Raw genomic sequence first — 26,054 nt, forward strand, 5'->3', positions numbered from 1 at the left:
TGGTCTTAATCACTGAGCCATCATTCCAGGATGTCTAGTCTTAATGGGAACATATGTAAACATTCTCGGTTTTAAGCTTCTTATTCAATGGATGATTTCAATTTATGTTTGAGCTTTTAAAGAACTTTTGTAATAAAAAAAGATTCTTGGAAAAATCATAGAATCTATTCCCCCAGAAAAACACAAAAAACTAGCAACGATGACATTGCATGGAATTATAACTTCAGACCAGGAGGAGAGAGCAAGATTAGGAGGAAGAGGGAGAAGGAAAGCAGAGCAGAATAATTTAGAAATTAAAAAGGAATTTTGAAATTAGGGGTTTTTTGTTCGTTTGTTTGTTTTTGGAGAATTTCTGGGGAGAGGACTTTTGGAGAGGTTTTAGAGAAGAAGAATGTAGAAATAAAGATGAAAATAACTTTTCAAAGTGTCCCTTTTTCTTCCTCCCACTTTCACTCAGAGCGTGAGCTGGTAAATTACTGCAGAGATAAGGACAGGATACTTTACTTAGCAGAAAGGGCTAGCTGCTTTACAGTGAAACAGGGACCCAGGAAGAAACCCTTGTGGAGGGCGAGTGTTTCAGCAGGGAATCAAATCCTGCAAAAGCTGGAGGTTAGGGCAGTGGGGGAGGGTGGTGTTGGTGCCTCAGCTCCTCCAAGTGATGCATGGTTTTTCCTGTTGACACAAACCCAGTGTCTGCTCTGTGTTCACACCCCAGGTAGTGCAGGCCCTTAATAACATATCAGAGAGAGGTTCTGTTGATCCTCATTGAGGAGTAGGGATAGGGATAGTTCTCTCTTCAACCTTCTTTCTGTCCAGGTTCCAGATAGGTGGAAGGTGAGCCTAATCAGTGCTGAGAAGTCAGATCCACTCACCAGAGAAACCGCTGTCCTGCTGCCACTGCGCTGTGGTGTGCACCCATGCAAAACTTTAAATGAATTTGCAAAAATCAAAGTAACCCCACAGTTTTAGCATCAAGATATTGAATGTAGAGTTTAAAGCTCCCGTGATATTGACACAGTCAAAAAAAGTATTGACTGGTTTATTTTCTCTGCCAGTCAGACTAACAAGTCAGGAAAAATCTCAAGAGCAAGTGCCAGCTGCAGAGAAAACTCCAACATCGCATAGAATATGCAGTTGAAGGAAGACATTTATTGTGGCTTATGAACCACATGTAGGAGAAACAGGAGAAAGTCTCTCTGGGCCTGCAGATCTTTCTGTCCTCAGTCCCAAGTCCTCCTCACCAATAGTCAATCAACAGTCAAGGAAACTGAAGGTCAGGGAGGGTATGGCTAACAGGGCAGACTGTTGTCAGGTTGGCCTGGGGTGGAGGGACAGTGGGCTCATTCCTGGGGATAGCATCTTGCCACAAGCCATCCTTCTGAGGACTCCTTTCCCCTTTTCACTCAGCTACAGCCAGACTCCTTTCTGTGCCCACACTACTCATGACTGTGAGTACAGTGGATGGGGTGGGGTGGGTTGGTAGGTGAGGGATGATGGGGATGTGGTCACACCACTCTTTATCCCATAAGTGTCATAAAAGGACATTTGGAGCAAAACCCGGTGGTTTTTTTTTCTCATTTGCTTTGTTGTTTTTGTCGTTGTTTGAGTGTTTGTGTGTGAAATTACTTTGTGGTGGTGGGGAGTGAGGGTGTGTGCATGCATTCCACCAAGCGCTTGTGACAGCCTCAGAAGACATTTCAAGAGACTGGCTTCTTCCTTCCTGTGGATCCCTGGGATCACACCCATGTCCTCAGGTGTGGCACGAGCCTCTCTTGATGGCCCTCTGTATTGTTTTTATACTTTTATGTGTGTGGCTCCCCTTCAGAGATCACCAGTCGGGGGCTGAGAATCACTGTCAACCTTCGTAGGTGACAAGACTTAATGTGCAGAAGGAGAAGTTCCTGTACCTCAGAAGAGCGTCATCCATGGGGCCCCAAGAGAACCTAACAGGTGGCAATAACTGTGCAACTGCGTGGGAATCATTAAGAGACAGTCAATAAGAAATTACATCCAGGTTAACACAAATCAAAATGCAGAAGGAACAAGCAGCTGAAAGCCTTGTAAATGAAGCCACCATCTGTTTGACAAATTAAAAGAGAAATAGAAGAAGGCCCACTGCCGCGTGCAGGCTGACCAATTCCGCTGTCATCCAGTTTCAGATCCAGCACGTCGAGTCAGTCCACCCCAACATCTCCTCCATCTATGAGCTGCTAGATCGGGGGGGGGGGGGGGAGGAGCGAGTGCTGCAGAACCAGATCCAGGAACAGGTCCTGAAGCATGGCTGTGACTGAAGCCGCCTCCCACCTGCAGCCTGCAGAGCAGGAGCCCAAGACACCCATGGAGGCTCCCTTGATGTGGGGGCAGGAGAGAAGTCTGCAGAGACCGAGCGTTTCTGGAAATACCTGAGACCGGAATGTCCAGGGAAAGACGCCTTTGCACAGCGAACTCACAAAATTGGAAGGAGAGATGGAGGAACAGAGCTGGGTGTCCAGGGTCGAATGAAAAAACTAAGGACTGTGATGCTCTGGTCCACGCTAAGCCAGAAACTGCAATTTCCTGCTGCTGAGCTGCTGACTACAAAGGGCTGGTGTCAGTAGCCAAGCAGGGTCTTCTGGTCCAGTAGGAAAGTCTGCTCTGGGCCCTTGGCTCTCTTTCTCTGCAGCTCCCAGTACTCAGGCAACTCCTGATGTAGCTAAGAAGCCCGCGGTTCAAATCACTGTGTCCCTGTGGAAGCTCACAAAATAGTTGTTGTCCCCCTAGCCTTCCAAGAACCAGGGGTAGAAAAGTGTCAGGTGGTGTGGTCAGAAACGCAGGGGCGTGGCTTCCCCAGTAGCCACTCCCCCTCTTCTCTGCAGAGGCCATTTTCCTCCCCCTCCGTGCTTGTACTCACAGGTGCTATACTGGTTAGGAACCAGGGCAGCCACCAGTTAGGCAGATCTTGAGATGCAGGGCAGGTTTGATTCCTCGGGATCTGTGCAGACTATATAACCAGTGCCCTTAAACAAGCTGGCTGCTTTTTCAGGATCTCACTATCCAATAGGGGTGATAATAGCCAACTTGTCATGAGTGCCAGTACAGAAGGAGTTCACTGGGGTGGGGTGTGAAACTAGGGAGATGGGGAAGAGCCTGCTATGTCTACTCCATCCCAGACCTCAATAGCAGACTTGTCCAGACCCTGTGTTGCTGGAGAGAGCACTGGCAAGTAGCCCTCTCCCCACACCTTTCTTAACCTGGAATTGAGAAGAGACCTACAGGAAAATCTTATTTCTTCATCTCCTTCCTCTTTCCTCTTCTTCTTTCCCTTCCTACCATAAGACCCCAAACTCTGGCTTTTACATTTTATTACATTACTGTATGAGCATGTGCCCGTGTACATACATGCATTCCTGTATGCATTTGTGTGTATGAGTGTATGTGCGTGTCTGTCTGTCTGTCTTTTTGAATGTGTTCCCAGCCATCATCTGACTGCAGCACAGATGTGGAATTCAGAGGGAAATTGCCAAACCTGGTTCTCTCCTTTCACTGTGTTGGTCTCAGGGATAGCATTGGTAGCAAATGCTTTCTCAACTAAGCCACTAAACTTGTCTTCCAGCTTATATATGTTTTCTTCTAGAGCTGCAGGAGTTTTCCTTCAATCACCTGAGACCAAGATCTATGTTTACCAAGGACACCTGACTTAACCATAAGGTTTAATTAGTCAATCACAGTAAAAATGACTGTTGGTTGAAGCTATTCTAAGATGATCTCGGGTTACATGAGTTCTCATGATTGGAGGTGAGAGTCACACAAATTGTCATGCCCTGGAGAATGTGGCATGCCTGCCCAACTCAGCACCAGGGATGCCACCCCTAGCTCAACTCAGTGAGCAAGGGAAAGTTTGCAGAAGCCCCTGAGCCTCCAGCACTTTCTATATTAGAATCACAAACCATAAAGTTAGAGGAAGAAGCAGAAGAGGTTAAAGAGCTTTGTGGGAAACCTGGTGACCAACCAATGAGCTCTTGAATATTTGTATGCTAATTCATCAGCAGTCACTGTGATTGGCCTGCACCAACTCACATATTTTAATAAGACTGACAAATCAAGCTTGCTGGAGTCACATCAGTCACTAAACAGTCAGTCACAGACAGCATGTGGTGCAGCACAAGGCAAGTGATCTGCAGGGATCCCCAGGACCTATTTTCTAGAGTTCTTCTAGAGCAGGTTAGAAGATCTAGTGTTCACCATGAACCAGAGCCTCTTACTCTTGGTAAGAAGACCTAGGATCTACATCAGGTGGGAAAGCCATGAAAAGACAGTTTGGGGAGGAGACAGGTCAAAGTCCCATACAGCCATGACCTCAAATGAAGTTTTCCTAGTGGAGGTCAGCATTTCTTTTCTGCAATCTCCCTTGACTAGCAGGGCTCAGCTCTCATACCCTGTCCTTTTCTTGTCCTGGGGATCTGAGCCTCATTGCAGGACCCTCACTTCCTATACAGAAGACACCATGGGCACCCTGAGTATTGTGGGTGGTCCTCTAAGATCAATCATGCAGGGTCCCTCATACCTCCTGTCTATTTTAAAAGCCAAGTCTTTAGTTTTCAACTGCAAAGTGCTGCATGAAAGTCCTTGTGGGGAGGTCTATGCAATGGGCATGATACCGAGTGATCATGGTGGCCTCCATTGTCCCTCTGGTAAGGCAGACGCCTGCTCCTTCCTTCCTTCCCTGGACTCTGCCTTGGCTTTAAGAACTTCCTTCTCTGTGAAGCAAGGGATGCTGTCCTAACTCTTGATTTTTCTTTCTGCCCTTAGGATGTTTCTCCCTTCAGGCTGAGACTTCTTTGGTCTTTCTCCAGTTCTAGGCTTTGGGAGACTGCAGCCATTGTGGCTGGCACAGGAGTGTTGGGAGCTGCAGCCCTCTGGCTGTGCTGGGTAGGTAGCCCTCTTAGCTTGTCTTTCACGTCTAAGGGAGAAAAGGAAAGGGAGAGGGGCGCACTGAGGACAGTATGTGAAGGTATGTGAAGGATATTTTTCATCATTTTGTCACTGTAAGTCTTAGAAATGAGACCTTACAAAACTATGAGAGGGGCCCAGGCCCCTCTTCTTCTTATTTTCAAATATATAATATATTTTTGTATTTTAAGATTAATTTTATGCCTACGTGTTGCATGTAAGAATTAACAAACAGGCGCGCGGCAGCATTTGCGATCTGCCAAATCTGTAAGTGTTGTCCCTCTGGAAGCGGCTGTGTAAGCAGCAGCCACCATGTATGGGGCGAGGCAGAACAAGCTTGCAATGCGGGTAGCAGGGGCAGCAGGGCAAGGGCAGGAGGGGGACTCAGTGCCAGTCCGGGCAGCTTTGCCAGCGGCGGGACTCCTGGATCAGAGCCGCCCCTTGCGCTGGAGCCCTGGAGTCTCCTCTTGAGGTGGAGTGGCCTCAGGCTTTGCCCTGCCACCCCGACCCCGTGTGGCAGGATGTGGGTTTTCAGTATTGACTGTTCGGAAGTCCTGCTGACCTGGCTGTGGATAGAGGCATTTCCTCTCTCCTTCCTCTATCAGCTATCAATGCCCAGTCCCCAGCTCGACAGCGAAAGCACCTAAGAAATGGCCATAAATATCGATAAAGATGTGCCACAGTTTACTTCTGTCCTTGGATTTGTCTCAAAAATAAAGTGACTAATCTACCATCACCGTAGGCATTCAGCGAATGCTTCGGTTTGGAGTCGCTATTGCTGGTACGTCTTTAATTCTTTGCATTACTGAGCAGTTTCAGACAGGACATGAGAGAAGTTCAGCCTTGTTAGTTCCCAAGAGGAGACTAAGACTACAGAAGAACTCACATTATCAGAACTTTGTTTTCTGATCCTGACATTCTTAGTTTTGGAGCTGATGATAGGAAGCCTCTGAATGGCTTTTATGGTCCCAGCCATGTGCCCCCTGTGGCTAGCTGTCACCAATCCCCAGAACCCAGTAAATTCAAAACTCTAGAGGCTTGGAATTTATCAGTCAGATTTATATCAGTAATTACTCAACCTCAAGAATGATCACTCAAAGACCACAAAACTCACTTGATATAAACAACAGCTGCACTCCTGGATGGGGCAAATGTGCTATATTATTCTATTCTTCTTCTGTAATATTCATCACTACCTGTGGCTACTTCAAGTCAAGTGGATCCTTCTTCCCCCATCTTGTCTCATCCCTGTGTCTTCTCTCTCTCTCTCTCTGTCCCATCTCTAAAACTGTCAGCCCGCCTTCCTTTCCCACTGCCCAATCTCAGGCTCTAGTCTTATCTTTCACCCAACCTAACCAGCATATAGAGAGCAATGCAGATATGAGCATGTTTATTTTATGTGTATGAGTACACTGTCTTCCTGCACACCAGAGGAGGGCATGGGATCCCATTACAGATGGTCGGTCCTGAGCCACCATGTCAGTGCTGGGAATTGAACTGAGTACCTCTGGAAGAGCAGACAGTGCTGTTATCCTCTGAGCCATCTCTCCATTCTGCGTAACTCACTCTTGATAATTCCTCCAGGTGTGCCTGCAGGCTACTTCCCTAGGCTACTCTGGATACTGTCAAGTGGGAGATCAATTCTGACCAGCACAGTCTACATTTAACATTGACCTGAGTAAATAATTTCTTCAATCCTGCTGGATTTTCTGAAGGTCAATTTCTGCCTTTCCATGTGGCCGGACTCCCTGTCCCTGACTGAACAGGTTTCACTGTCAGCTTCTCTGTTGCCTCCCCCTGCTTTCCTGGTGAGCCTGTTCACTCTCTCATGGTTACAGGCAAACCTCCACACACCTCAAATCTTTATTTTTTTCTTCTACCCACAGCTTTGTAGAAAAATCCTTCAAAACGTAGTAGGAAAATTGGGATAACTGTGTTAGAAACAGGAAATGTTCATGGTTTACAATATGGAAATTTCTTCCTGATTTTCAGGGGAGAATTGGAAAACCAGGATCATCCCGTGAGCTGGAACCACTGAGGCTGCCAGAAGAGGATCCAAGCCAAGGGCACACCAGCCCTCCTGATGAACACAGAGACTAAATGATCTCCACAGATTCCCCAGCAGCTCTGGACAAAACCATCAGAGGCTGCAGATGACTGCTGGGCTGAATGCAAAACTCTGTCAGGGGTGATCAAGCAGTGGGGGTAGGGGGCAAGGTTTGGGTCTCAAAACAGGGTTTTACTCCCTGGCTGTCCTGGAATTTCCTGGGTAGATCAGGCTGGCCTCAAATTCAGAGCCACCTGCCTATGCATCCTGAGTGCCAGGATTAAACATGTATGTGAAGATGCCTGGCTAGGGAACCCTCATTTTTTATCAGAGACATGGTCCTTGTCCTCTACTCCATATCCAGAAAATACAGAATAAATTCTGAAAACATCTGAATGTGCTGGCAGTTCTGTTTGTGTGTGTGTTGGGGGTAGGGGTGTTGGACAAAAAGAAGAAATAGAAGGGAGGCAAAGAGAAGGACTGGAGGGCAGAGAGTAGGCCACAGAGTGGTGGGCAGGAGAGTGCAGGGCAGGGGAGTAGAGGGGCAGAGTGGAGGGAATGAGAGTGGAGGGAATGAGAGTGGAGGGAAGGAGATTTGGTGGGGCAGAGTGGAGGGGAGCAGAGTGGAGGTGGCAGAGTGAAGGAGAGCAGAGTAGGGGGACATAGTGGAGGGGAGCAGAGTGACCAGTAGAAGAGTGGTTGAGTCATGCCCAAATCTGTTTCTTTCCTAGTCTGACTCTCCCACTCTCCACTTTCTATACTTTGTGTTCCTGCCTTCCTCTCATAAGCACACAAGTTAGGGTCCTGTTTTTAATCCTCCCTCGCTTCTGGTGATCCCCTTTCTCCCCTGTATTTATCAAGCTCCCAGAGCTGCTCCCAGTAGCCTGGAAATCCTCTAAAGCAGCTGAGCTCCTGAAGCTTTGTGCTGCCCAACTGCCTGGGATCCCAGCACCAAGAGCTACCTGCACTGCAGTTAAACAGGGACATCATGAGAAACACGTGTGGAGTGCTGGAGTTTAAGCAGGGAATCGGGCATTTCTCAGTTGGCATCACTCACCAGACTGACTTCCATGCCCGCACTCCTCTTGCCTGTTAGAATAGATGGGTGTGGTTGATGGGTGATGGGTGGGCAGGGTGTGGTCGCACCTCCTAGCCAGGGACATTCTCTCTGTGGTCATTACTGTCAGAAAATAATAGGTGGACCAAAAGCTGGAGGTGGGTGGTGTTGTCTGAGCCCCTAAAAGGACACATAGTTTCTCTTCTTGACACAAACCCAGTCTCTGATGTGAGTCTTGTCCTGGTGTGTGCAGGTGCTTAACAGATACATTGGAGAGAGGCTCTGTTGATCCACATAGAGGGGAGTGGATGCATTTACTGCTCCTTTTAACCTTCTTTCTGTCCTGGTTCCAGATAAGTAGGAGGTGACTTAAATCAGCATGGAGAAGTCACATCCCCTCACTACAGAAACCACTGTCCTGCTGCCACTGTGCTGTGTGTGCACCCTCACAAAACTTTCAAGGAATTTCCAAAACAAAAAATCTCACAGTTTTAGCCTCAAGATATTGACTCTAGAGTTTAAAGTAAACCTAATACTGACACCATCTTTAAAAAGTCTTGATCAGGTAAATTTCCTCTACCTGTCAGAAGAACTACTGAGGAAAAAACTCAAGGGTAACCCAAGAGCAGCAGAGAAAGCTCCAGTGGGCAAACAGACAGAATAAGCTATTGAAGAAAAAGGTTTATTGTGGGCAAGGAAACCCATGTAGGGCACAGTTGGGGAAGTCCCTCTGGGCCTGCAGATTTTTCTGTTCTCAGTCCCAAGTCCTCCTCACCAATAGTCAATCAATAGTCAAGAGAACTGCAGGGCAGAGAGGGTATGGCTAACAGGACAGACTGTTGTCAGGTTGGCCTGGGGTGGAGAGGCTGTGGGCTCATTCCTGGGGATAGTGTCTTGCCACAAGCCATCCTTCTGAGGTCTCCTTTGCCCTTTTCACTCAGCTACAGCCAGACTCCTTTCTGTGCCCACACTACTCATGACTGTTAGTACAGTGGATGGGGTGGGGTGGGTTGGTAGGGGAGGGCTGATGGGGATGTGGTCACACCACTCTTTATCCCAGAATAGTCATAAAGGACATTTGGAGCACAACCTAGTGAGTTTTGTTTGCTTGTTTGCTTGTCCTGTTTTTGTTGTTGTTTGTGTGTTCCGTGTAAAATTACTTTATAGTGAGGGTGTGTGCATGTATTCCACCAAGTGCTTGTGACAGCCTCAGAAGGAGTTTCAAGAGGCCCACTTCTTCCTTCCTGTTGATCCCTGGGATCAAACCCAGGTCCTCAGGTGCAATAGCAGTGCCTCCCTTGATGGCCCTCAGCATAGTTTTCATTATCTTATGTATATGGCTCCCTTGCAGAGATCACCAGTCAGGGGCTGAGGAACACTGTAACTCTTCAAGAAGACAAGACTGAGTATGCAGAAGAGGAATAAGTACCTGTACCTCAAAAGGGGGCCCATCCAGGGGGCCACAAGGGAACCTAAGAGATGGTAAAGATAAGGAACTTAAGTCAGGGGTACTAACTGTAGACCCGCTTGGAAAACATTAGAGACAAATTAATAAGAAAAATTTACATCAAGATTAATACAAATCAATAAGAAATTAAATATAACGTTAGAAGATTAAATGCAGTTGTACAACTGGCCGGATCCTGTAGGAGAGTGCTGTAGTGGGGTAAGGAAACTGTTACTAGCAACTTGTCTGCATCAGACTCATACATAAGGATGAAGCACACAGAAGTCTGTAAAGGAACCATCGTCTCTCTGACAAATTAAAAGAGAAATAGAGGAAGATCAGACAGGGCAGTGAGCTGACTATTTGGGGTGTCATCCGCGCCCACATCCAGTGCTTCAACTCGGTCCACCCCAAAATCTCCTCCATCTATGAGCTGCTAGATCAGGGGGAGGAGCCATGGCTGCAGAACCAGATCCAGGAGCAGATCCTGAAACATGGCTGTGACTGAAGCCATCTCCTGCCTGCAGTCGGTGGAGCAGCTCCGTGGAACCTGAGAGACCCATGGTGACAGCAGAGGAGCCTGCAGAGCCCGAAGTGTTCCTGGAAATCCTCGCGAAGGGCAGGTCCACGGAATGAAGCTTTTAAACTGTCAACTCTCACAATCGGAAGGAAAGAGAAGGAACAGAGCTGGGCGTCCAGGGGAGAAAGCAAAAGCAAATGATGGACTGACAGGCTTTGGTCCATGTGGAGCTGGAAACCGTGTGGAGTCCAAAATGCGTGCTCCTGACTTATAAAGGACTGGTTGTAGTAACCAAGCAGGATCTTGAGGTTCACTGGAAAGTCAGTTCCTCATTCTCTGCTCTCCACAGCTTCAGCTCTCAGTACTCTGGCCCCTCCTGCTCCAGGTAGGATGAGGGGGTGAGGATGTGCTGGGGGGGGTGGGGGGGTGGGCTCCACTCTCCTATTCTCCGAGTCTCTGTGGAAGCGCGCGGGAGCTGCCGATCCTCCAAGTAGCTGACTTCCAGTAACCTTGTTTCCTGCAGTCCGGTAGGCACTTGGCTGTGAGGAAGTACCACAGCAAGTTTGAGCCTGGGGAACTTAAGCTGAGAGATCCCAACTTCCTCCCAGGACTCAGTTGCAGTACTCAGCCGACCAGTAGGGGAGCAGGACGCAGGGCGTGACACTTCCTTGGAGAATGGCAGAGGGTCTAGTGGGCCTTGCAGGAAAGCTTCCCTGCAGAGTCAGATTCCCTCCAGATCCTGCACTCTCCAGAGCGTTTCTGTGTAGGGAACCAGGGCGGCAACCAGCAAAGGGAGGAACAGGGGGGCACCCTCATGCAAATCTACAGATTCAGGGCAAGGTTGATTTCTGCAGATCAGTGTGGACTGTACAACCAGTGCCCTCAGGGTCCCATGGAAGTCCTGAATACCTGCTGCTGAGGGCGACCCTGTGGTGAATGCCAGAAACTGCCTGGAAGTGCAAAGTGCCAGCTGCTGACTATAAAGGCCAAGGTAGGGATGACTGCAAGGCTCTTAGCAGAGAATGAGAGACATGGAAGGCTTCTGTGACAACCTCTCCCTTATCACCCCCCTCAAAAAAAAAGAGAGAGAGAAAAGGAAAAAGAATGTGGACGGGAAGCCATTGAAAAAAAGTTTAAAAACAATGTGACAAGAATGCTGACATATATTTCTACCCATTGGATGTCTTCTGTCAGCTGTGGGGTGAGGAAGGAACCATCTTTAAGGGGGATGGCCACTGGGAGTTTCACCGGGCTCCAGTGCAGCATATTTGGGCAACACAGTTAGATTAGGCTTTGTTTTCTTTCTTTCTTCCTTCCTTTCTTTCTTTCTTTCTTTCTTTCTTTCTTTCTTTCTTTCTTTCTCTCTTTCTTTCTTTTTTTCTTTTTTCTTTTTTTTTTGTTTCCTGGGAGGTCATAAAGGTTGGGGGAGGTCCACTGGGAACATTGGGAAGTGAATGGGATTGGGGTGCATCATGTGAAATTTCCAAATAATCAATAAATACATTAAGTTAGAGAAAGAGAGAAGTAAAGTCCCCCTGCATCACTTTTTATAAGATTGCATCCCGAATATCTTTCCAAAGCTGTGATTTGAGGGCAGAGCATCTGGAAGCTTGCTTTGATGTGGAACAAGGACAGCTGAGGTACTGGACCTTGGAATTAGCTTTTAAGTGGAAGAACTGAATGCCACAGACAATGGCGCGGCCAACTGAACTAACATGCAAGTCCCAGACCCACTCAGGTGATCAGCTCTGTACAAGGTTCCCCTGTTCACAGCATCCTCATAGGGCAGTTTGGGAGGCACTGAGTGCAGATCACTGATGTCTGCATCTCTGTTGTTGGAGACATTTAGGATGTGGGTGCAGACTCTGATTTCTTCCACAGGGCAAGGGAATCCATCGCCATCCCTGACAGTCGAGACAGGAGGAGTAACTCATGTTCCCTGTAGATAAGGAGGGTTTTTCTGGTTACATCTCTACAGTCAGAGGTAGAAGCAGCAGGCTTCTGGTGGGTGTTATTTCCCCATGTAACCTTAATGAGGGTAGCACACACCTTACTCTGGTTGGACTGTGCTCCACCCAAGGGAACCAATTGAGCCGGGGACATCCTGCCATGCAAATGTATTGCAAATCTAACCCAGTTTACTCAAGCATTCAATTTCTCATAGCCAGTTTGTGTGTGTGTGTGTGTGTGTGTGTGTGTGTGTGTGTTTGTTTCTTTTTGTTTTGTTTTGGGAGACAGAGTTTCTCTGTGTAGCTCTGGATCTTGTGGAACTTGCTCTGTAGACCAGGTTGGCCTCAAAATCAGAAATCTGCCTGCCCCTGCCTCCCAATTGCTGAGATTAAAAGTGAGTGCCCCCAGTGTCTGCCATAACCAGATTTTTTTTATTTTTTATGTATGTATTTATTTATTCATCTAATGTATGTGCATATACTGTCTCTCTCTTCAGACACACCAGAAGATGGCATCAGATCCTATTACACATGGTTGTGAGTCACAATATGGTTGCTGGGAATTGAACTCAGGACCTCTGGAAGAACAGTCAGTGCTCTTAACCACTGAGCCAACATTCCAGCCTGCACAATCAGTATTTTATATACCCAATTTTGAACATTATTTTATGTGTAACAAAGTTGAAGTTTGTTTTCAGTTACTTTCTTCAGGCTTAGCTTTGACAACATAAACAGAGACTATATCTGGGAGATGTAACTGGTCTCTCTGCAACTTTGTCTCTGTAAATCAATCACATTTGTACTTAGTGCGAGTAGAGATGATACATTGGATCATTTATGTGGTGATAAATTATTTTATATGTTAACTAGAGTTTACAATAATATAGTAACCTTTATAGGATTAAAATTTCTATACTTATCCCTGTTAAGTTTGAGATTTACAAAGTATAATTTTTGAATTGAAGATTTTCCAGTATCAGGATAAAAAAAATTTTTTTGAGGCAGGGTCTCTCTATTATGTAGTCCTCAATTTCCTGGAACTTGCTGTGTAGACCAAGCTAGGCCAGAAGTCACTGAGATCTGCTTGTCTGCATCCCAAGTGCTGGGATTAAAGATGAAGGGCTACATGACAAGAGGAGCCTCTTCTGGAATCTTCCCCAGGGAAAGTAGAGATTTCTGGACAGGAGTGGGTGGCTCACAGCTCAGGCCAACCTCACCACTCTTGCTAACTTGCATAGTGTGAAAGACTTTGCTGGGGCTCTCAGAGGTTCCCAGTGCATAGCCTCCTTCTTCCTTGAGCCTGTTGCTACCTTGTCCACATAGTTTGTTCTGGATACTTAAAATGACAGTTCTGGAAGGCACCTGTTTCTCTTCATAAGGCCATCCGGGGTTCTCATCTGGCTTTCTCTTGTCCTCCACTTTGCTGGTTGGTAGCCTCTCAGGCTCAAAGAACCACTCACATCCCTCACCAAGGCAGGCTGCCTGGGTGCCTGCTGGACTGGACCCTTAAGCCCTCACTTCCACCACAGGACAAGGGTCTTGGGCTTTGTTGAGGTCCTCTAGGCTGGCATTCCACAGGCCAGAGCCCTGTCCACCAACTACCTCTGATTCTGGTCTCTGAGGTAGGCTCCAGGAAGGAGCCTGGAGACTGCTTGCTGTGAGGACCAGCCCTGAGGGAGGAGCCAACTGGGAATCAAGTTACATTGATCCAGACAAGTGCCTCAGATTTCTTTTGCCCCCTGCTCTTGGGATTTCACTCCAGATACAGGTTTATCTCTGATAATTATTTTAAGATGCAGCTACTTGTGGGTCCCCTCAGATTTGCTGCAGACACTGGGCAGACAGGCTCCTTCTACAGACTGAAAAGTCCTCCCCTCTGTGCTAACTGACAAATATCTAATGCACAAAATGTCAGCAGACACAGACCCACGTGTACCGAGCACCTCCTCCATTCTGCTCACTGTAGAACAAAGCAGTGCCCGAGGCAGATGAACAGCTCAATTCCTCCTGGACACTCTATTCTGGAGTCCAGGAGGAGAAAGAGAAACAAAACAAAACAAAAAACAGAAGAGAATCTTCTAGATCCGTTTAGAGAAAGTTAACACCTTTTGCAAATTTCAGTAAAATCTAAATGCAGAAGTTGAAATGGGGAAACCTAAGGAGGGTGGGAAGGGGAGACTCAAAGGCAGAAAATTACAGAGAGGAACAGGAGGGATGGCTCAGTGGTTAAGAACACACTTCTCGGGTCGGAGAGATGGCTCAGTGGTTAAGAGCTCTGACTGCTCTCTCAGAGGTCCTGAGTTCAATTACCAGCAACCACATGGTGGCTCACAACCATCTGTAATGGGATCTGATGCCCTCTTCTGGTGTGTCTGGAGACAGTGACAGTGTATACATATTAAAGTAAATTTAAAAAAAAAAAAAGATCCAGCTCCTTGGAATCCAAGACCTTTACCTTTTATGGTCACCTGGTCTTGTGTGCACACACAATTAGAAATTATGAAAACAATATAAACAGAAAAGAGTATTATAGGCAGACATCACCTCATGTTGTAGACAAAAGAATCTTTCCTGAGAGCCTGTTTGGAATTTCTAGCAGGGGACCACAGACTGTCCCACTTATATTCATGGAGGGTCATACCTGTCCTCTGAGCCTGCAGCTTGGGGATAAATGCACACTTGTGGAGAGGTGAGGAAGAAATGGGCATACTTAGAGCTAGTCAGATCATCAGAATCAATCAACCCTGGTGATCAATGGGTAGACAGATTGCAGCTGGATTATCCTCACAGCTTCAAAATCCTTCTTTCCTTCTTTCCTTCCTTCCTTCCTTCCTTCCTTCCTTCCTTCCTTCCTTCCTTCCTTCCTCCCTTCCTCCCTTCCCACACTCTCTCATTGTCCTCCTCCTCTCCCACCCAAAATGACTTATGGAAGAAATATTCTTCTTATTGTTCCAGTGGGGGAGGGAGGCATAACCTCCGGAACCCAGAGTGCAAAGTTGAGAGCTCAAATCTTCAGTCACCAACAAACACTAAGGACAGAGCAGACTGGAAGTGGCTTGTTGGGAGCATTTATCTATAGCACTGACATCTAGTGGTCGCTTGTATTTACTACCACCTTTAGCTTTCTTCTGACATCTTTACTAGGTCATAATTGATAAGCATGTTAATAAGATGTCTTTACTCCACCAATCCCCCGAGGACAAGTCCTTAGCCATGCTGTCTGTTTTGTACTTAAGGCAAGTGCCTTTGTTCCCCGGGGTCCCCGTATCATCAACTAGGTGTTCCTGCAATAAAGGCTGATTGAGAAGGATCCAATGGTGTTGCGTCTTCCTTGCAGGTCGAGGTGGGCGCGACAGTGGCTCAAGGCTATAGACTCTCAAAGCTTGCCCACAGTGGCTTACTTCTTCAGGGAAGGCGGAAATCTAAAAGTCCTGACTCCCAGTACTACCAACTAGGGGCCAAGTGTTCAAATACTTGAGCCTAAGGAATGCATTTCTAAATCACTAGACAATCATACTGCTATTGAAGCAATAGACACATCCCTCCTGAACGGTCAGCATTACACTAGTGGACAGATCCCGCCTGGATGACCAGCATTACGACTCTCAGGGTCTACAGCTGGGATGACACAGTGGCTTCCTTTCTGTGCCTACACATCACTTCCTCTCATTCCCCAACTCTCAATAATGCCACCATATTCTGTACCCATCAAGGGGGTACATCACAGACTGCATGATCCAATCCCCAAATATCAGGAGAAAGCTTTCAGATCTTCTCTTTTTTCCGGTGTCCTGTATTCAAAGTGTGTGGTGTCTTCATTAGTAGAACCTTAGCATCTGTCTGTGGTGGACTGTCGCGCCCACCTCGTCCGGCAAGGAAGACGCAACACGGTTGGATTCTTCTCAACAGCCTTTACTGCAGGAGACCTTCTTTGTTGATACAGGGAGGCGGCGGCAGCCAGCCCTAAGTGTTACAGCTCCAAGTGTTACAGCTCCAAGTGTTACAGCTTTAAGTGTTACCGCGCCGAGCGGCAAAGCCGCTCGGCTTATATACACAACAGTATGCTAATCTTCTTTCAGGGATTGGTGGGGCACGAGTCACCCCACTGCCATCCCAGCTACTTGTCCTCCAGAGATTGGCGAGGCATGAACTCCCATTTAGCATAGTACCGCCCCAGCCAGACTGACGTCAGGTGCAAAACTCCACGCATGCTCAGTACTGTTGTTAGGAGGGCGCCAGATTCACCTCATTATCATACAGCTGTCGCACCGCTCCCTACATCTCCCCCTTTTTTGTTTAATAAAATGACTGGTCTAGATCTGGGTGTCACGTCAATCTTGTCATTGCTCCTGTCTTAGGTCGTTCCTGACGATGACTCGGCCTTACCCGTCGTTGGGTCACCCTATCGCCACCGGGCCCCGTGTCTTAGGTTGGTCCGAGCTCGAGGAAAGTTGCCCGTCCCTGGATACAATGACCCCACATGACTGTGACAAAAATGATCTAGGGCGAACTCTTAATCTTTCAAAGAGGCCAGCCATACATTGGGAGAAGCACCATTGTCAATGGCGGTCATAGCCTGGTAAACAACCGCTTTGTGTCTGGCATGTTCTCTTTTTAAACGGCCAATAAGCCAGAGACATACTCCGCATCCCAGGAGGACAATAGCTCCCCAGGCAAACATGCCCGCCCACTCCTTAAAAAAGGAGAAAGCATTGGTAATCCATGAGGTAAAGTCTTCAATTGTGATGGGGTCCAGCCTAGTGCTGTTGAGGACAGCAATCTGCATCAGCAATTGTCTGGATAGTTGCTCTGCTTTCATGGACCAGTTTCCTTTCAGATAATTTGAGATTTCTTTGCTCTGTTGAGAATGCTGAGAAAAGTTGGCTTGCAAAGGAGTAATGCATAAACCTCTTAGGGAGGAAACGCAAGACAGCTGTGTCATATGATACAGTGCTTCAATTTGTTCTTGAACTAAATCTATCCTTTGATTGGCTAATAGAAGGCCAGATGCCAAATGAGTATTAAATTCTTCTTGTATCTCTAGCGCCATTGCAGTTCTTTCTACAATCTGATTGACAGTCTCAGCCGTCTGTATTTGATTGGTCATAGCAATTGCAGCTGTGGTAGCTGCGGCAGCAGACAGCACGATGGCTGAAATTATGGCTGCCGTAATTCCAAAATCTCTTTTGGTTCTCAGCAAATTAAGAATAGGAAAACTATCTGGGTTTGCCTCTACTGGGATTGGCACAAAGGAGGGAATCTTGACCATCACTGCGGTGTCATTGTTGCCATCCCAGCATTCAGCTAAATAGCAGACTACATCAGAGCTATTACAATTTAAAACACCATTGCTGACATTAGAGCTTATCAGAAAGAAAAAGGGTGATCTAACACATACTGAAGTACTAGTGGCAGTATTATGTTCCAAGAGGTTATTATATTGAATATTGGTCAACCTGGTATCCTTTTTTCTTGTAGCCGAAACATTGTACAGCGTGAAGTTCTCACCCATCAACCTAGCAAAAGGGGTCAGGGATGTATATGCCCCTTGCTCATTGGACAGCACCCATTGAAACCAAGGCCAGAGATTATGCTTGCCAGTCTTATTCTCCCCCCAGTCATACTGTACATGGCCAAGAGGAGGGGAAAATTCAAATCCCGGTAGGAATTGTTTTGTTCTATGGAATGGACTCTGACATGGGGTAAAATTAGGTGGAAACTCTTGATTCGGGGGGCAAGCGGGTAAGACTCTACGACGGGTAGAGCTATTCTGTGCATAGTTACCTTGCCCTGGGCGTGATGGAACACTACAATTATGCATCACAATTAGTGTTGTAATGTTCAGATCAGCAGAACTATCGACTGACATGTCCTCGCTGGGTGAAGAGACTCCCTGGGCAATTTGACTCAAAGCAGCCAGGATGATCCCGGTGTTCATTGTGCTGTCACTTATAGGATTCAACCAATTAGCTAACGTGGCTCTACGTAACCAAATACAGGGCAGGGAAGAGTCTTTAATGGTAAAACATAAGGTATGCAACAGAGAAACGTTAGTGGCGGCATACCGTTGGGGCATTTCTCCAGTTGGCACTATACAAGGAACATCACGCAAACAGGAGGTAGAGAAAAAGGTTGGTAAAACAGTAGAATTGCTATGGACTGGCATGGGTACTGGCCAGGATCTGGCAATAGCCCACAGGGTGATCGAATTAACCTGTATTATCATTCCCAGTAGCAATAGTAGGGTTCGTAGTCTCATCTTCAGGAAGAGCAGAAGGCAATTTTCGAGTCAAGCGCTCAGGTACCCAAATTGGATTTTCTTGATTCTGCGGAAAAACACAAACAGCTCCCCTAGATCTCGAGATCACGGGATCTGGGCCACACCATTTATCAGTTAAGACATCCTTCCACTTTACTTCTGCATTAGTTATAGGTGTAGTAGCAGCATGGCGATCCGCAGCACAGCGGCCATGCGCATCCAAAACTAAGAAATTTAGAGTAAAAAGAGCTAAAGAAAGTTGTTCTTTTGGTGTTCGGCTGCTGGCAATTCCCTCTTTTTGTTTTTTTATCAGCTCTTTTAAGGTACGATGTACTCTTTCAACAATTCCTTGACCTTGGGGATTGTATGGCAATCCTGTAGTATGTTTGACCTGCATTGTCTGGCAAAATGCCTGAAAGGACTTTGCAGTGTAGGCAGGCCCGTTGTCCGTCTTGAGACTATCAGGCTTTCCCCAGGCTGCCCATGCCTCTAAGCAATGGCTAATGGCATTACGAGCCTTTTCACCAGTCATCAGAGTAGCATGTATAATACCAGAACATGTATCAACAGAAACATGAGCATATTTTAAATTTCCAAATTGAGATATGTGTGTGACATCCATCTGCCAAAGTTTTAGCGGGATCAGACCACGAGGGTTAATCCCTACATGAGGAGGGTGGTGAAATTGAACACAATTCTGGCAACTTAACACCACATCACGAGCTGCAGCTCTAGAGATTTTAAATTTTTGTTGAAGAGTAAAGGCAGGTACATGAAACTTTTGATGAAATTCTCTAGCAAGGTCAACCGGAGCAGCATGAAAAATAAACTCTCTACGAGTACTAGCATCCACCAGGGCGTTATTACTGGTCATGGGACCAGGCAAATTAGTATGGGCTCGAATATGTTGTATGAAAAATTTATTTTTTCTGGCCCAAATCAAATTTTGTAATTCTAAAAGAATTTGACATACAGTACTAGTCGACCGAATTGGCCCTGCAATTTCAAGTGAGCGCACCGCACTAACCACATAAGCAGAGTCAGAAATTAAATTAAAAGAATCATGAAATCTTTTGAAAACTTCCAATACAATTTTACATTCTGTAATTTGGGGGGTACCTGGACTATATTGAATTAATACTGGTTCTTGAGAATCAACCATATAGGCACCTACACCTGTTTTGGAGCCATCTGTATAAATATCTAACGCTCCAGACAAAGGCTCTGAGGCAGTGACCTTTGGAAAGATCACTGGATGTTCAGTAAAAAATTGTAGCAACGGATCCTTAGGATAATGATTGTCAAACTCTCCATCAAAACTACAGCGCAATATGGCCCAATCATCTATCAATGCACACAATGTTTCTACCTGAGCAGTTGTATATGGTATAATAATTTTCTTTGGTGAAATACCAAAATGCTGAATGCAAGATTTAACGCCTAATATAGCTAGCTGTGCAACAGCAGAAGGGTAATATTCAAGGGTTTTATTAGGAGAAATATGGGGATAAATCCAAAGAAGTGGACCTTGTTGCCATAATACTCCTGTAGGTTGACGAAAAGTTCTCAGTATACACAAAAGCAGATCTTCCTCTTCCTTGTACCTTTTTAGTATTGCCTTTTCTAGTCTTTCTTCTACTTTCCTCAAGGATAATCGTGCTTCCTTGGTTAAAACACGGGGTGAAGTAAGCTGAGAATCCCCTTTCAGGATCTCATAAAGTGGTTGTAAATCTACATTGGGCATTTTAATATAGGGTCGAATCCAATTTATGCTTCCTAGTAATTTTTGAAAGTCATTTAATGTTTTTAAATGGTCTTTTCGTAATTCAATTTTTTGAGGAGAAATACTATGAGGAGTGATTTTTGTTCCTAAGTATTCTCCCATTTGGCCCATTTGGACTTTTTCAGGTGCTATGAACAATTGGTTGCTTTCAAGTGCCTTAACCACTTTCGCATAAGCTACTTCCAGGGTGCCATGATCTTTAGCAGAAAGCAAGATATCATCCATGAAATGAATCATTCTTAATTTTGGGAATTGGTCACGTACAGGCCGTAGGGCCTGTCCTACATAAAGTTGACACATAGTAGGACTATTTGCCATACCTTGAGGTAAGACCACCCACTGATAGCGCTTATCAGGTTCCTCATTATTCATAGATGGCAAAGTAAATGCAAATCGCACACTATCTTGTGGAGCAAGAGGGATAGAAAAAAAGCAATCTTTAATATCAATAATAATAATAGGCCATTCAGCAGGAATGCTGGAGAGTAATGGTATACCTTTCTGTAGGGGACCCATTATTTGCATTTGAGAATTAATAGCTCTTAGATCATGTAATAACCGCCATTTTCCTGACTTTTTCTTAATAACAAATATGGGCGTATTCCAAGGTGATCTGGATGGTTGAATATGTCCTAATTGTAATTGTTCGAATACTAATTCGGCAGCAGCAATTAATTTTTCAGAGGATAGAGGCCATTGAGGAACCCATAAAGGCTCCTCTGTTTTCCATGCAATGGGTATTCCCCCCTCAACGGCCCCTAGGAAAAACCCAGACCCGTCCTGTCATGTTTTTGTTCTGACAGTACTGGGTCAACTCGTCCTTGTAAGTTCTTTCCCAGACCCTTTCTAGGCACATAACCCATTTTTGCCATCATATCCTGGACTTGTGGGGAGTAATCATTTGTCAGTCTCATGTCCAGCTCTACCAAAACATCTCTGCCCCACAGCGTTACTGGAATGTCTATAACATAAGGAGTGATCTTTCCTGATCTCCCTTCTGTATCTCTCCACGTCAATTCTTTTGAGCTCATTAAAGGAGCCATTTCGTACCCTAAACCACATAGGGCCTGAGACGATGTTTGTGTAGGCCATCTGGGTGGCCAGTCATGAGCAGAGATAATACTACGATCTGCTCCAGTATCCAATAGACCAAGGAATGAACGTCCCTCCACAGTCAATGTTAACATTGGACGATCACTCAGTTCCAATGAGATAAAGGCAAATCGGGAACCTGTAGATCCCAAGCCCCTATCCCTTCTAATCCTATTTTCAGCAGGAAAGCGCTTATGTAAGCTGGGCAGAAGCAGCATTTGAGCGATTCTGTCTCCAGGGGAAATGGCAGTGACACCCTGGGGGGAGGCTACCAGCACTTTTACTGTACCTAAATAATCAGGATCAATTACTCCGGGCACAATCTGCAAACCGTCCAGGGCAGAGGAGGAGCATCCCAACAAAAGCCCAACTGTATCTTTAGGGAGGGGTCCTCTAAAATCTGTATCTACAGGCTGCACTCCCATTTGGGGGGTCAGTACGAGTCTGGTGGTGGAGTGGAGGTCCAGTCCTGCGGAGCCTTTAACGGCTCTCCTCGGTCCTTCGGGTGGCGAAGGAAAGGCCAAGGCCTCTGATTGTCCTGTCCTTGTCTGTCGCCCTGCAGAGCCCCATATATTTGAGGGCCCTGGGGACGTGGGCCCCGTTGTCCGTTTTTTGGCTGTGTACCACCATATCCTGTCACTAGGGGTCGGCCATCCAAGTCTTTCACAGATCGACACTCATTTGCCCAATGGTTTCCCTTCTTACATCGTGGACATAGTCCAGGCTGCTTGGATCTATTGCTAATTTTCCCCTTACTCCTTTCAGGGCACTGTTTTCGATAATGCCCTTTACGGCCACATTGGAAACAGGTATCCGTGGTAGTGGTTTTCCCTAATTGTACCACAGCTGCCGCTAGACCAGCATTAGTCAATGGTCCTCCCAGTTCCCTGCAGACTTTCATCCAAATCTCTAAACCTTTATGTTTGTATGGTGTTATGGCATTCCTACATTCTTTTGTACATTGCTCATATACCAGCTGTTTAATGAGTGGCATGGCTGTATCAGGGTCTCCAAAGATCTTGGTAGCGGCCTCTACCATGCGGGCCACAAAGTCTGAAAACGGCTCTGTAGGTCCTTGCAGAACCTTGGTGAGGTTCCCGGAGACCGCGCCCCTATTAGGCAGTGCTTTCCATGCCTTGATGGCTACTCCATTAATTTGGCTATAAACTTGCTCTGGATAACCGGTCTGGTCCAGAGCGAATCTCCCTAGACCCAATAGCATGTCAGCATCCCAATGTCTCTGAGGGTCTGCTCCTGAGGCCAGATTAATGGCGGCCTGAGCATTAGCATGTTCAAAAAGATAAGATTTCCAATCCAAGTATTGACCTGAGGAGAGGCAGGCCTTAGCCAGACTCCCCCAATCCCCAGGGGTGAGGCAATACCTAGCAAGAGCCTCAACTTGAGCCACAACAAAAGCTGCACTGACCCCATAAGTTCTAACCGATTCTGCCAATTGCTTTATAGTCTTAAAGTCAACGGGTTCATGATATCGTTGCCCATTGGCGTCCAAAAATACTGGGAAACTTAATCCCATTTCTCTCCATACCTCTGGGCAAAAGGAAGTACCTTTTGCAGGCCTCGCCATGCTTTTATGTTGAGGGTTGTACGGAGGTGCGGTTGGTATAACTACCTTTTTGCCTAATTGTCTGCCTCCTTGCCACGTGGTGTTAGCGTGTGGCCAGTCCGGATCACATCTCTCCCCCTCATACTGAGCAGCCTCTTCTTCAAGGTCAGCCTCACCATCCTCACTAAGCTCTGACTCATCTGACATTTCTAAAGTCAAGGCTTTTAAGGAGGGATATATCTTATCTATTTCCTGGTCCTGATTATCTCCTTTTTTTATCTCTGCCTTCTCTCTGTTCCTTTTGTCTCCTTTTCTTTTCCTTTCTTTCTTTGGGACCTTTTCTCCCTCTGACATACTTTCTTGATGCTCTGCAAGGATTCTCTGACCTGTTCTAACGACTTCCTCACATCGCTTATCCTCTAAACAAGCACGGACTATTCGCCAAAGAGGCTTTGATCCGGGTCTAAGCTTGCCCTCTGTGGCTTCTTTATCTAGATCCCTTCCCAATTTGTCCCATGCTCGCAAGGTAAGAGATCCTGACACTATAAACCACGGAGCACAACGATCGCATTCATCAAGAAAACTTGACAGGATTTTCCTTTCAACTTTGAGCTTACGCCGATTAAGGAGCTCCTGGAGAGCTGTCAGGAGTGGGCTGGAATGTGAGCTTCCCATACTCAATGAACTTATTTGCAAGCGGTTTTTTAGCAAGCTGGCCTGTTTGTTTATACCCAACTCGGTAGCCTGGCACCTGTTGGCTACTCCAAGCAAGTGCACTCCCGTCCGGGACGGTGGCAATTCAAAAGAAAGCAAACACACAACACAAAGACGAAAAGAAACAAAATTATAAAACCTGCCCACAAAGGATCAACTTGAAACAACATCGCTGCAGACCGCAGACCTTTTAGCCTCTAACCCAAGGCTTCCATCGTCTCTGCTCACCTCCAGAGAACTTTATGGTCCCTTACCGGGAACTTTTCCGACGTCGCTCCTCCTGAAGCTGAAGAGTTCTGAGATCCACGAGGATATCCTCGTTCCCCGTACGGGCCACCACTTTGTCGCGCCCACCTCGTCCGGCAAGGAAGACGCAACACGGTTGGATTCTTCTCAACAGCCTTTACTGCAGGAGACCTTCTTTGTTGATACAGGGAGGCGGCGGCAGCCAGCCCTAAGTGTTACAGCTCCAAGTGTTACAGCTCCAAGTGTTACAGCTTTAAGTGTTACCGCGCCGAGCGGCAAAGCCGCTCGGCTTATATACACAACAGTATGCTAATCTTCTTTCAGGGATTGGTGGGGCACGAGTCACCCCACTGCCATCCCAGCTACTTGTCCTCCAGAGATTGGCGAGGCATGAACTCCCATTTAGCATAGTACCGCCCCAGCCAGACTGACGTCAGGTGCAAAACTCCACGCATGCTCAGTACTGTTGTTAGGAGGGCGCCAGATTCACCTCATTATCATACAGCTGTCGCACCGCTCCCTACAGTGGACACCCAACTAAGAGCAAGGGCACTAGTCTATGCTGTCTCTGGAGCTCAGGGTGGGGGTGGAGGAAGGACTCCCTGCCAAATGAGCCATAGGGAGATGTCACACACATGGCAGTGGGATTCAGAGTTACAGATCAGTGACTTCTGAGGGCAGCATTATATACTGATGCTCAAGCTCTTTTTTATTTAATTTTTAGATTTATTTTGTTTTACATGAATGAGTGTCTTGCCTGCTTGTTTATATATGTAACAGGAGTGTGCCACAGTATAAAATAGGTTTCTATACATTTAAACTTTGGTTTATCTGGTATTTTGTTTATACCCCTGCCCCAACACCTCTTTTTATACTGGAGAGACAGTTCAGCGGTTAAGAGGATTTGCTGCTTTTCCAGAGAACACGAGTTCGATTCCCAGAACCCACCTTTGCATGGAATATAACTGCCTGCCTGTAACTCTAGCTCCAGGGAAACCAACATTCTTTTCTGACTTCCAAGGGATATCCACACACATGTGATAGGCACACAGTACACATCAGTAAAACCATAAAGAGTAAAATGAATACAGATATATGTTGCCGAAACCTCTCCAATCCATATAAGCCTTTGCAAAGAAAACACAACTCGATTAATATGAATACAAGCTCATGCCTAGATTGGGAAGATTTACCACTACACTTCACTGTTCTCCTGGCTATGAGATCCCTTTTAACTTGCGGCTTCTCCAGCCCACCTGCATCAGCTCCATCTTCCTTCCACCTCCTCCTCTCCCATAAAACCCCCACCCCTTTCTTTCAACTCTTCTGCTCCACCTTGCCTTCCCCTGCCCAATCACTGACTCACACCTCTATTTTACAAGTTAAAATGGGGAGAAGGTTCTGATAAGAGAGTCAACTATATGACTAAACAGCCCTTGTTGGGGCAGCAGAATTAGCATCAAAATACAAACAACTCAGGGCAAACCACAACATTTGCCCTTTTTGTCCAGTTAAAAGGCTCTTTTCCTCAAATATAAATTGGGTAAAACTATTATTATGTACAATTTATGAAATATAAGATACACTTAACACCCAGTTCATCAATTTTGTCAATTAATTAAAGCACCTTGCCATCTATCCTAAAAGATGATTCTACACCTGACTTATTTCCTGGTTTTAGATTGTATGTTATCTGAAAACCACCCTTTCAAATCTATATTATCCTTCTCAATGCTAAACAGCTTGGGTTGGCTATAAGACTACAAGTCTTCAAATCCTTCAGAAATCCAAGAATGATTAATGATATCTGAAAATATGAGAAGCACAAAACAGAGACCGCTGATCATCATTCCTCATAACGTTGGAGCCATCAGTCTTCAGCCTTCCGGCCCAGGATCATCTGTCAGACCTCTATAATTTTGAAGGGCTGATTACACTGTCTTGGCAGAGATTATCAGCCAACTATTCTGCATAATTTGTCCTTTTTCTGGACAGTATTTTGTCTGTAGATGAATTGAGGCAATTCTTACCTAGTGGCTGTCTTGCCACAATTGGAGCAACTCCATTGGTGTTCAATTACTTCTTAGAGTCCAAGAAGGGGTGCTGTGAGGAGCAGACAGGTCCCTAGTCAAATGATTTTTAATAAAAAAAGTGTATGAACATCATATTCTGTGGACTTTTCTTACTATGTGGGCTCTCTCTGATTCCTATATGTCTGCATGCCAGAAGAGGGCACCAGAACCTAGGAGGACACACCACATGGCTCCTGAGAATCCAGGTTCTGTTTTTGGGGTTTTTTTGTTTTGTTTTGTTTTGTTTTGTTTTGTTTTGTTTTGTTTTGTTTTGTTTTGTTTTCTGGAGCTGGGGACCTAACCCAGGGCCTTGCACTTGCTAGGCAAGTGCTCTACCACTGAGCTAAATCCCCAACCCCTTCGGCGGACTTTTGA

General features: G+C 46.1%; 1 protein-coding gene and 2 pseudogenes across 2 annotated transcripts; all 3 read right to left on the minus strand.

The window, feature by feature from the left end:
* On the minus strand, positions 5,565–5,873 carry Rcrg1-ps40 (Riken clone 5830469G19 related pseudogene 40; annotated as a pseudogene).
* Nerg-ps15 (EST221625 related pseudogene 15) lies at positions 6,842–7,360 on the minus strand (annotated as a pseudogene).
* On the minus strand, positions 15,846–24,130 carry LOC134483842 (uncharacterized). 2 transcript variants are annotated; one of them, XM_063279653.1, is made up of 2 exons: positions 23,616–24,130; positions 15,846–18,275 (listed from the first exon to the last, which is right to left on the minus strand). In XM_063279653.1, the coding sequence occupies exon 2, from the start codon at positions 18,206–18,208 to the stop codon at positions 16,463–16,465; it is 1,746 nt and encodes a 581-aa protein (XP_063135723.1). In that variant the 5' UTR covers positions 18,209–18,275; positions 23,616–24,130; the 3' UTR covers positions 15,846–16,462. The 2 variants fall into 2 exon arrangements, with proteins under 2 accessions (XP_063135723.1, XP_063135724.1); XM_063279654.1 differs by having other exon boundaries at positions 23,590–24,130.
* Positions 24,131–26,054: the final 1,924 nt, after the last annotated feature.

The sequence above is a fragment of the Rattus norvegicus genome, chromosome 20, assembly GCF_036323735.1.
Source record: "Rattus norvegicus strain BN/NHsdMcwi chromosome 20, GRCr8, whole genome shotgun sequence".
NCBI classification, from domain to species: Eukaryota; Metazoa; Chordata; class Mammalia; order Rodentia; family Muridae; genus Rattus; species Rattus norvegicus.

Coding starts and splice junctions, on each gene's coding strand:
- LOC134483842 (XM_063279653.1), bottom strand. CDS start 18,208: ATGAGACTACGAACCCTACTATTGCTACTGGGAATGATAATACAGGTT.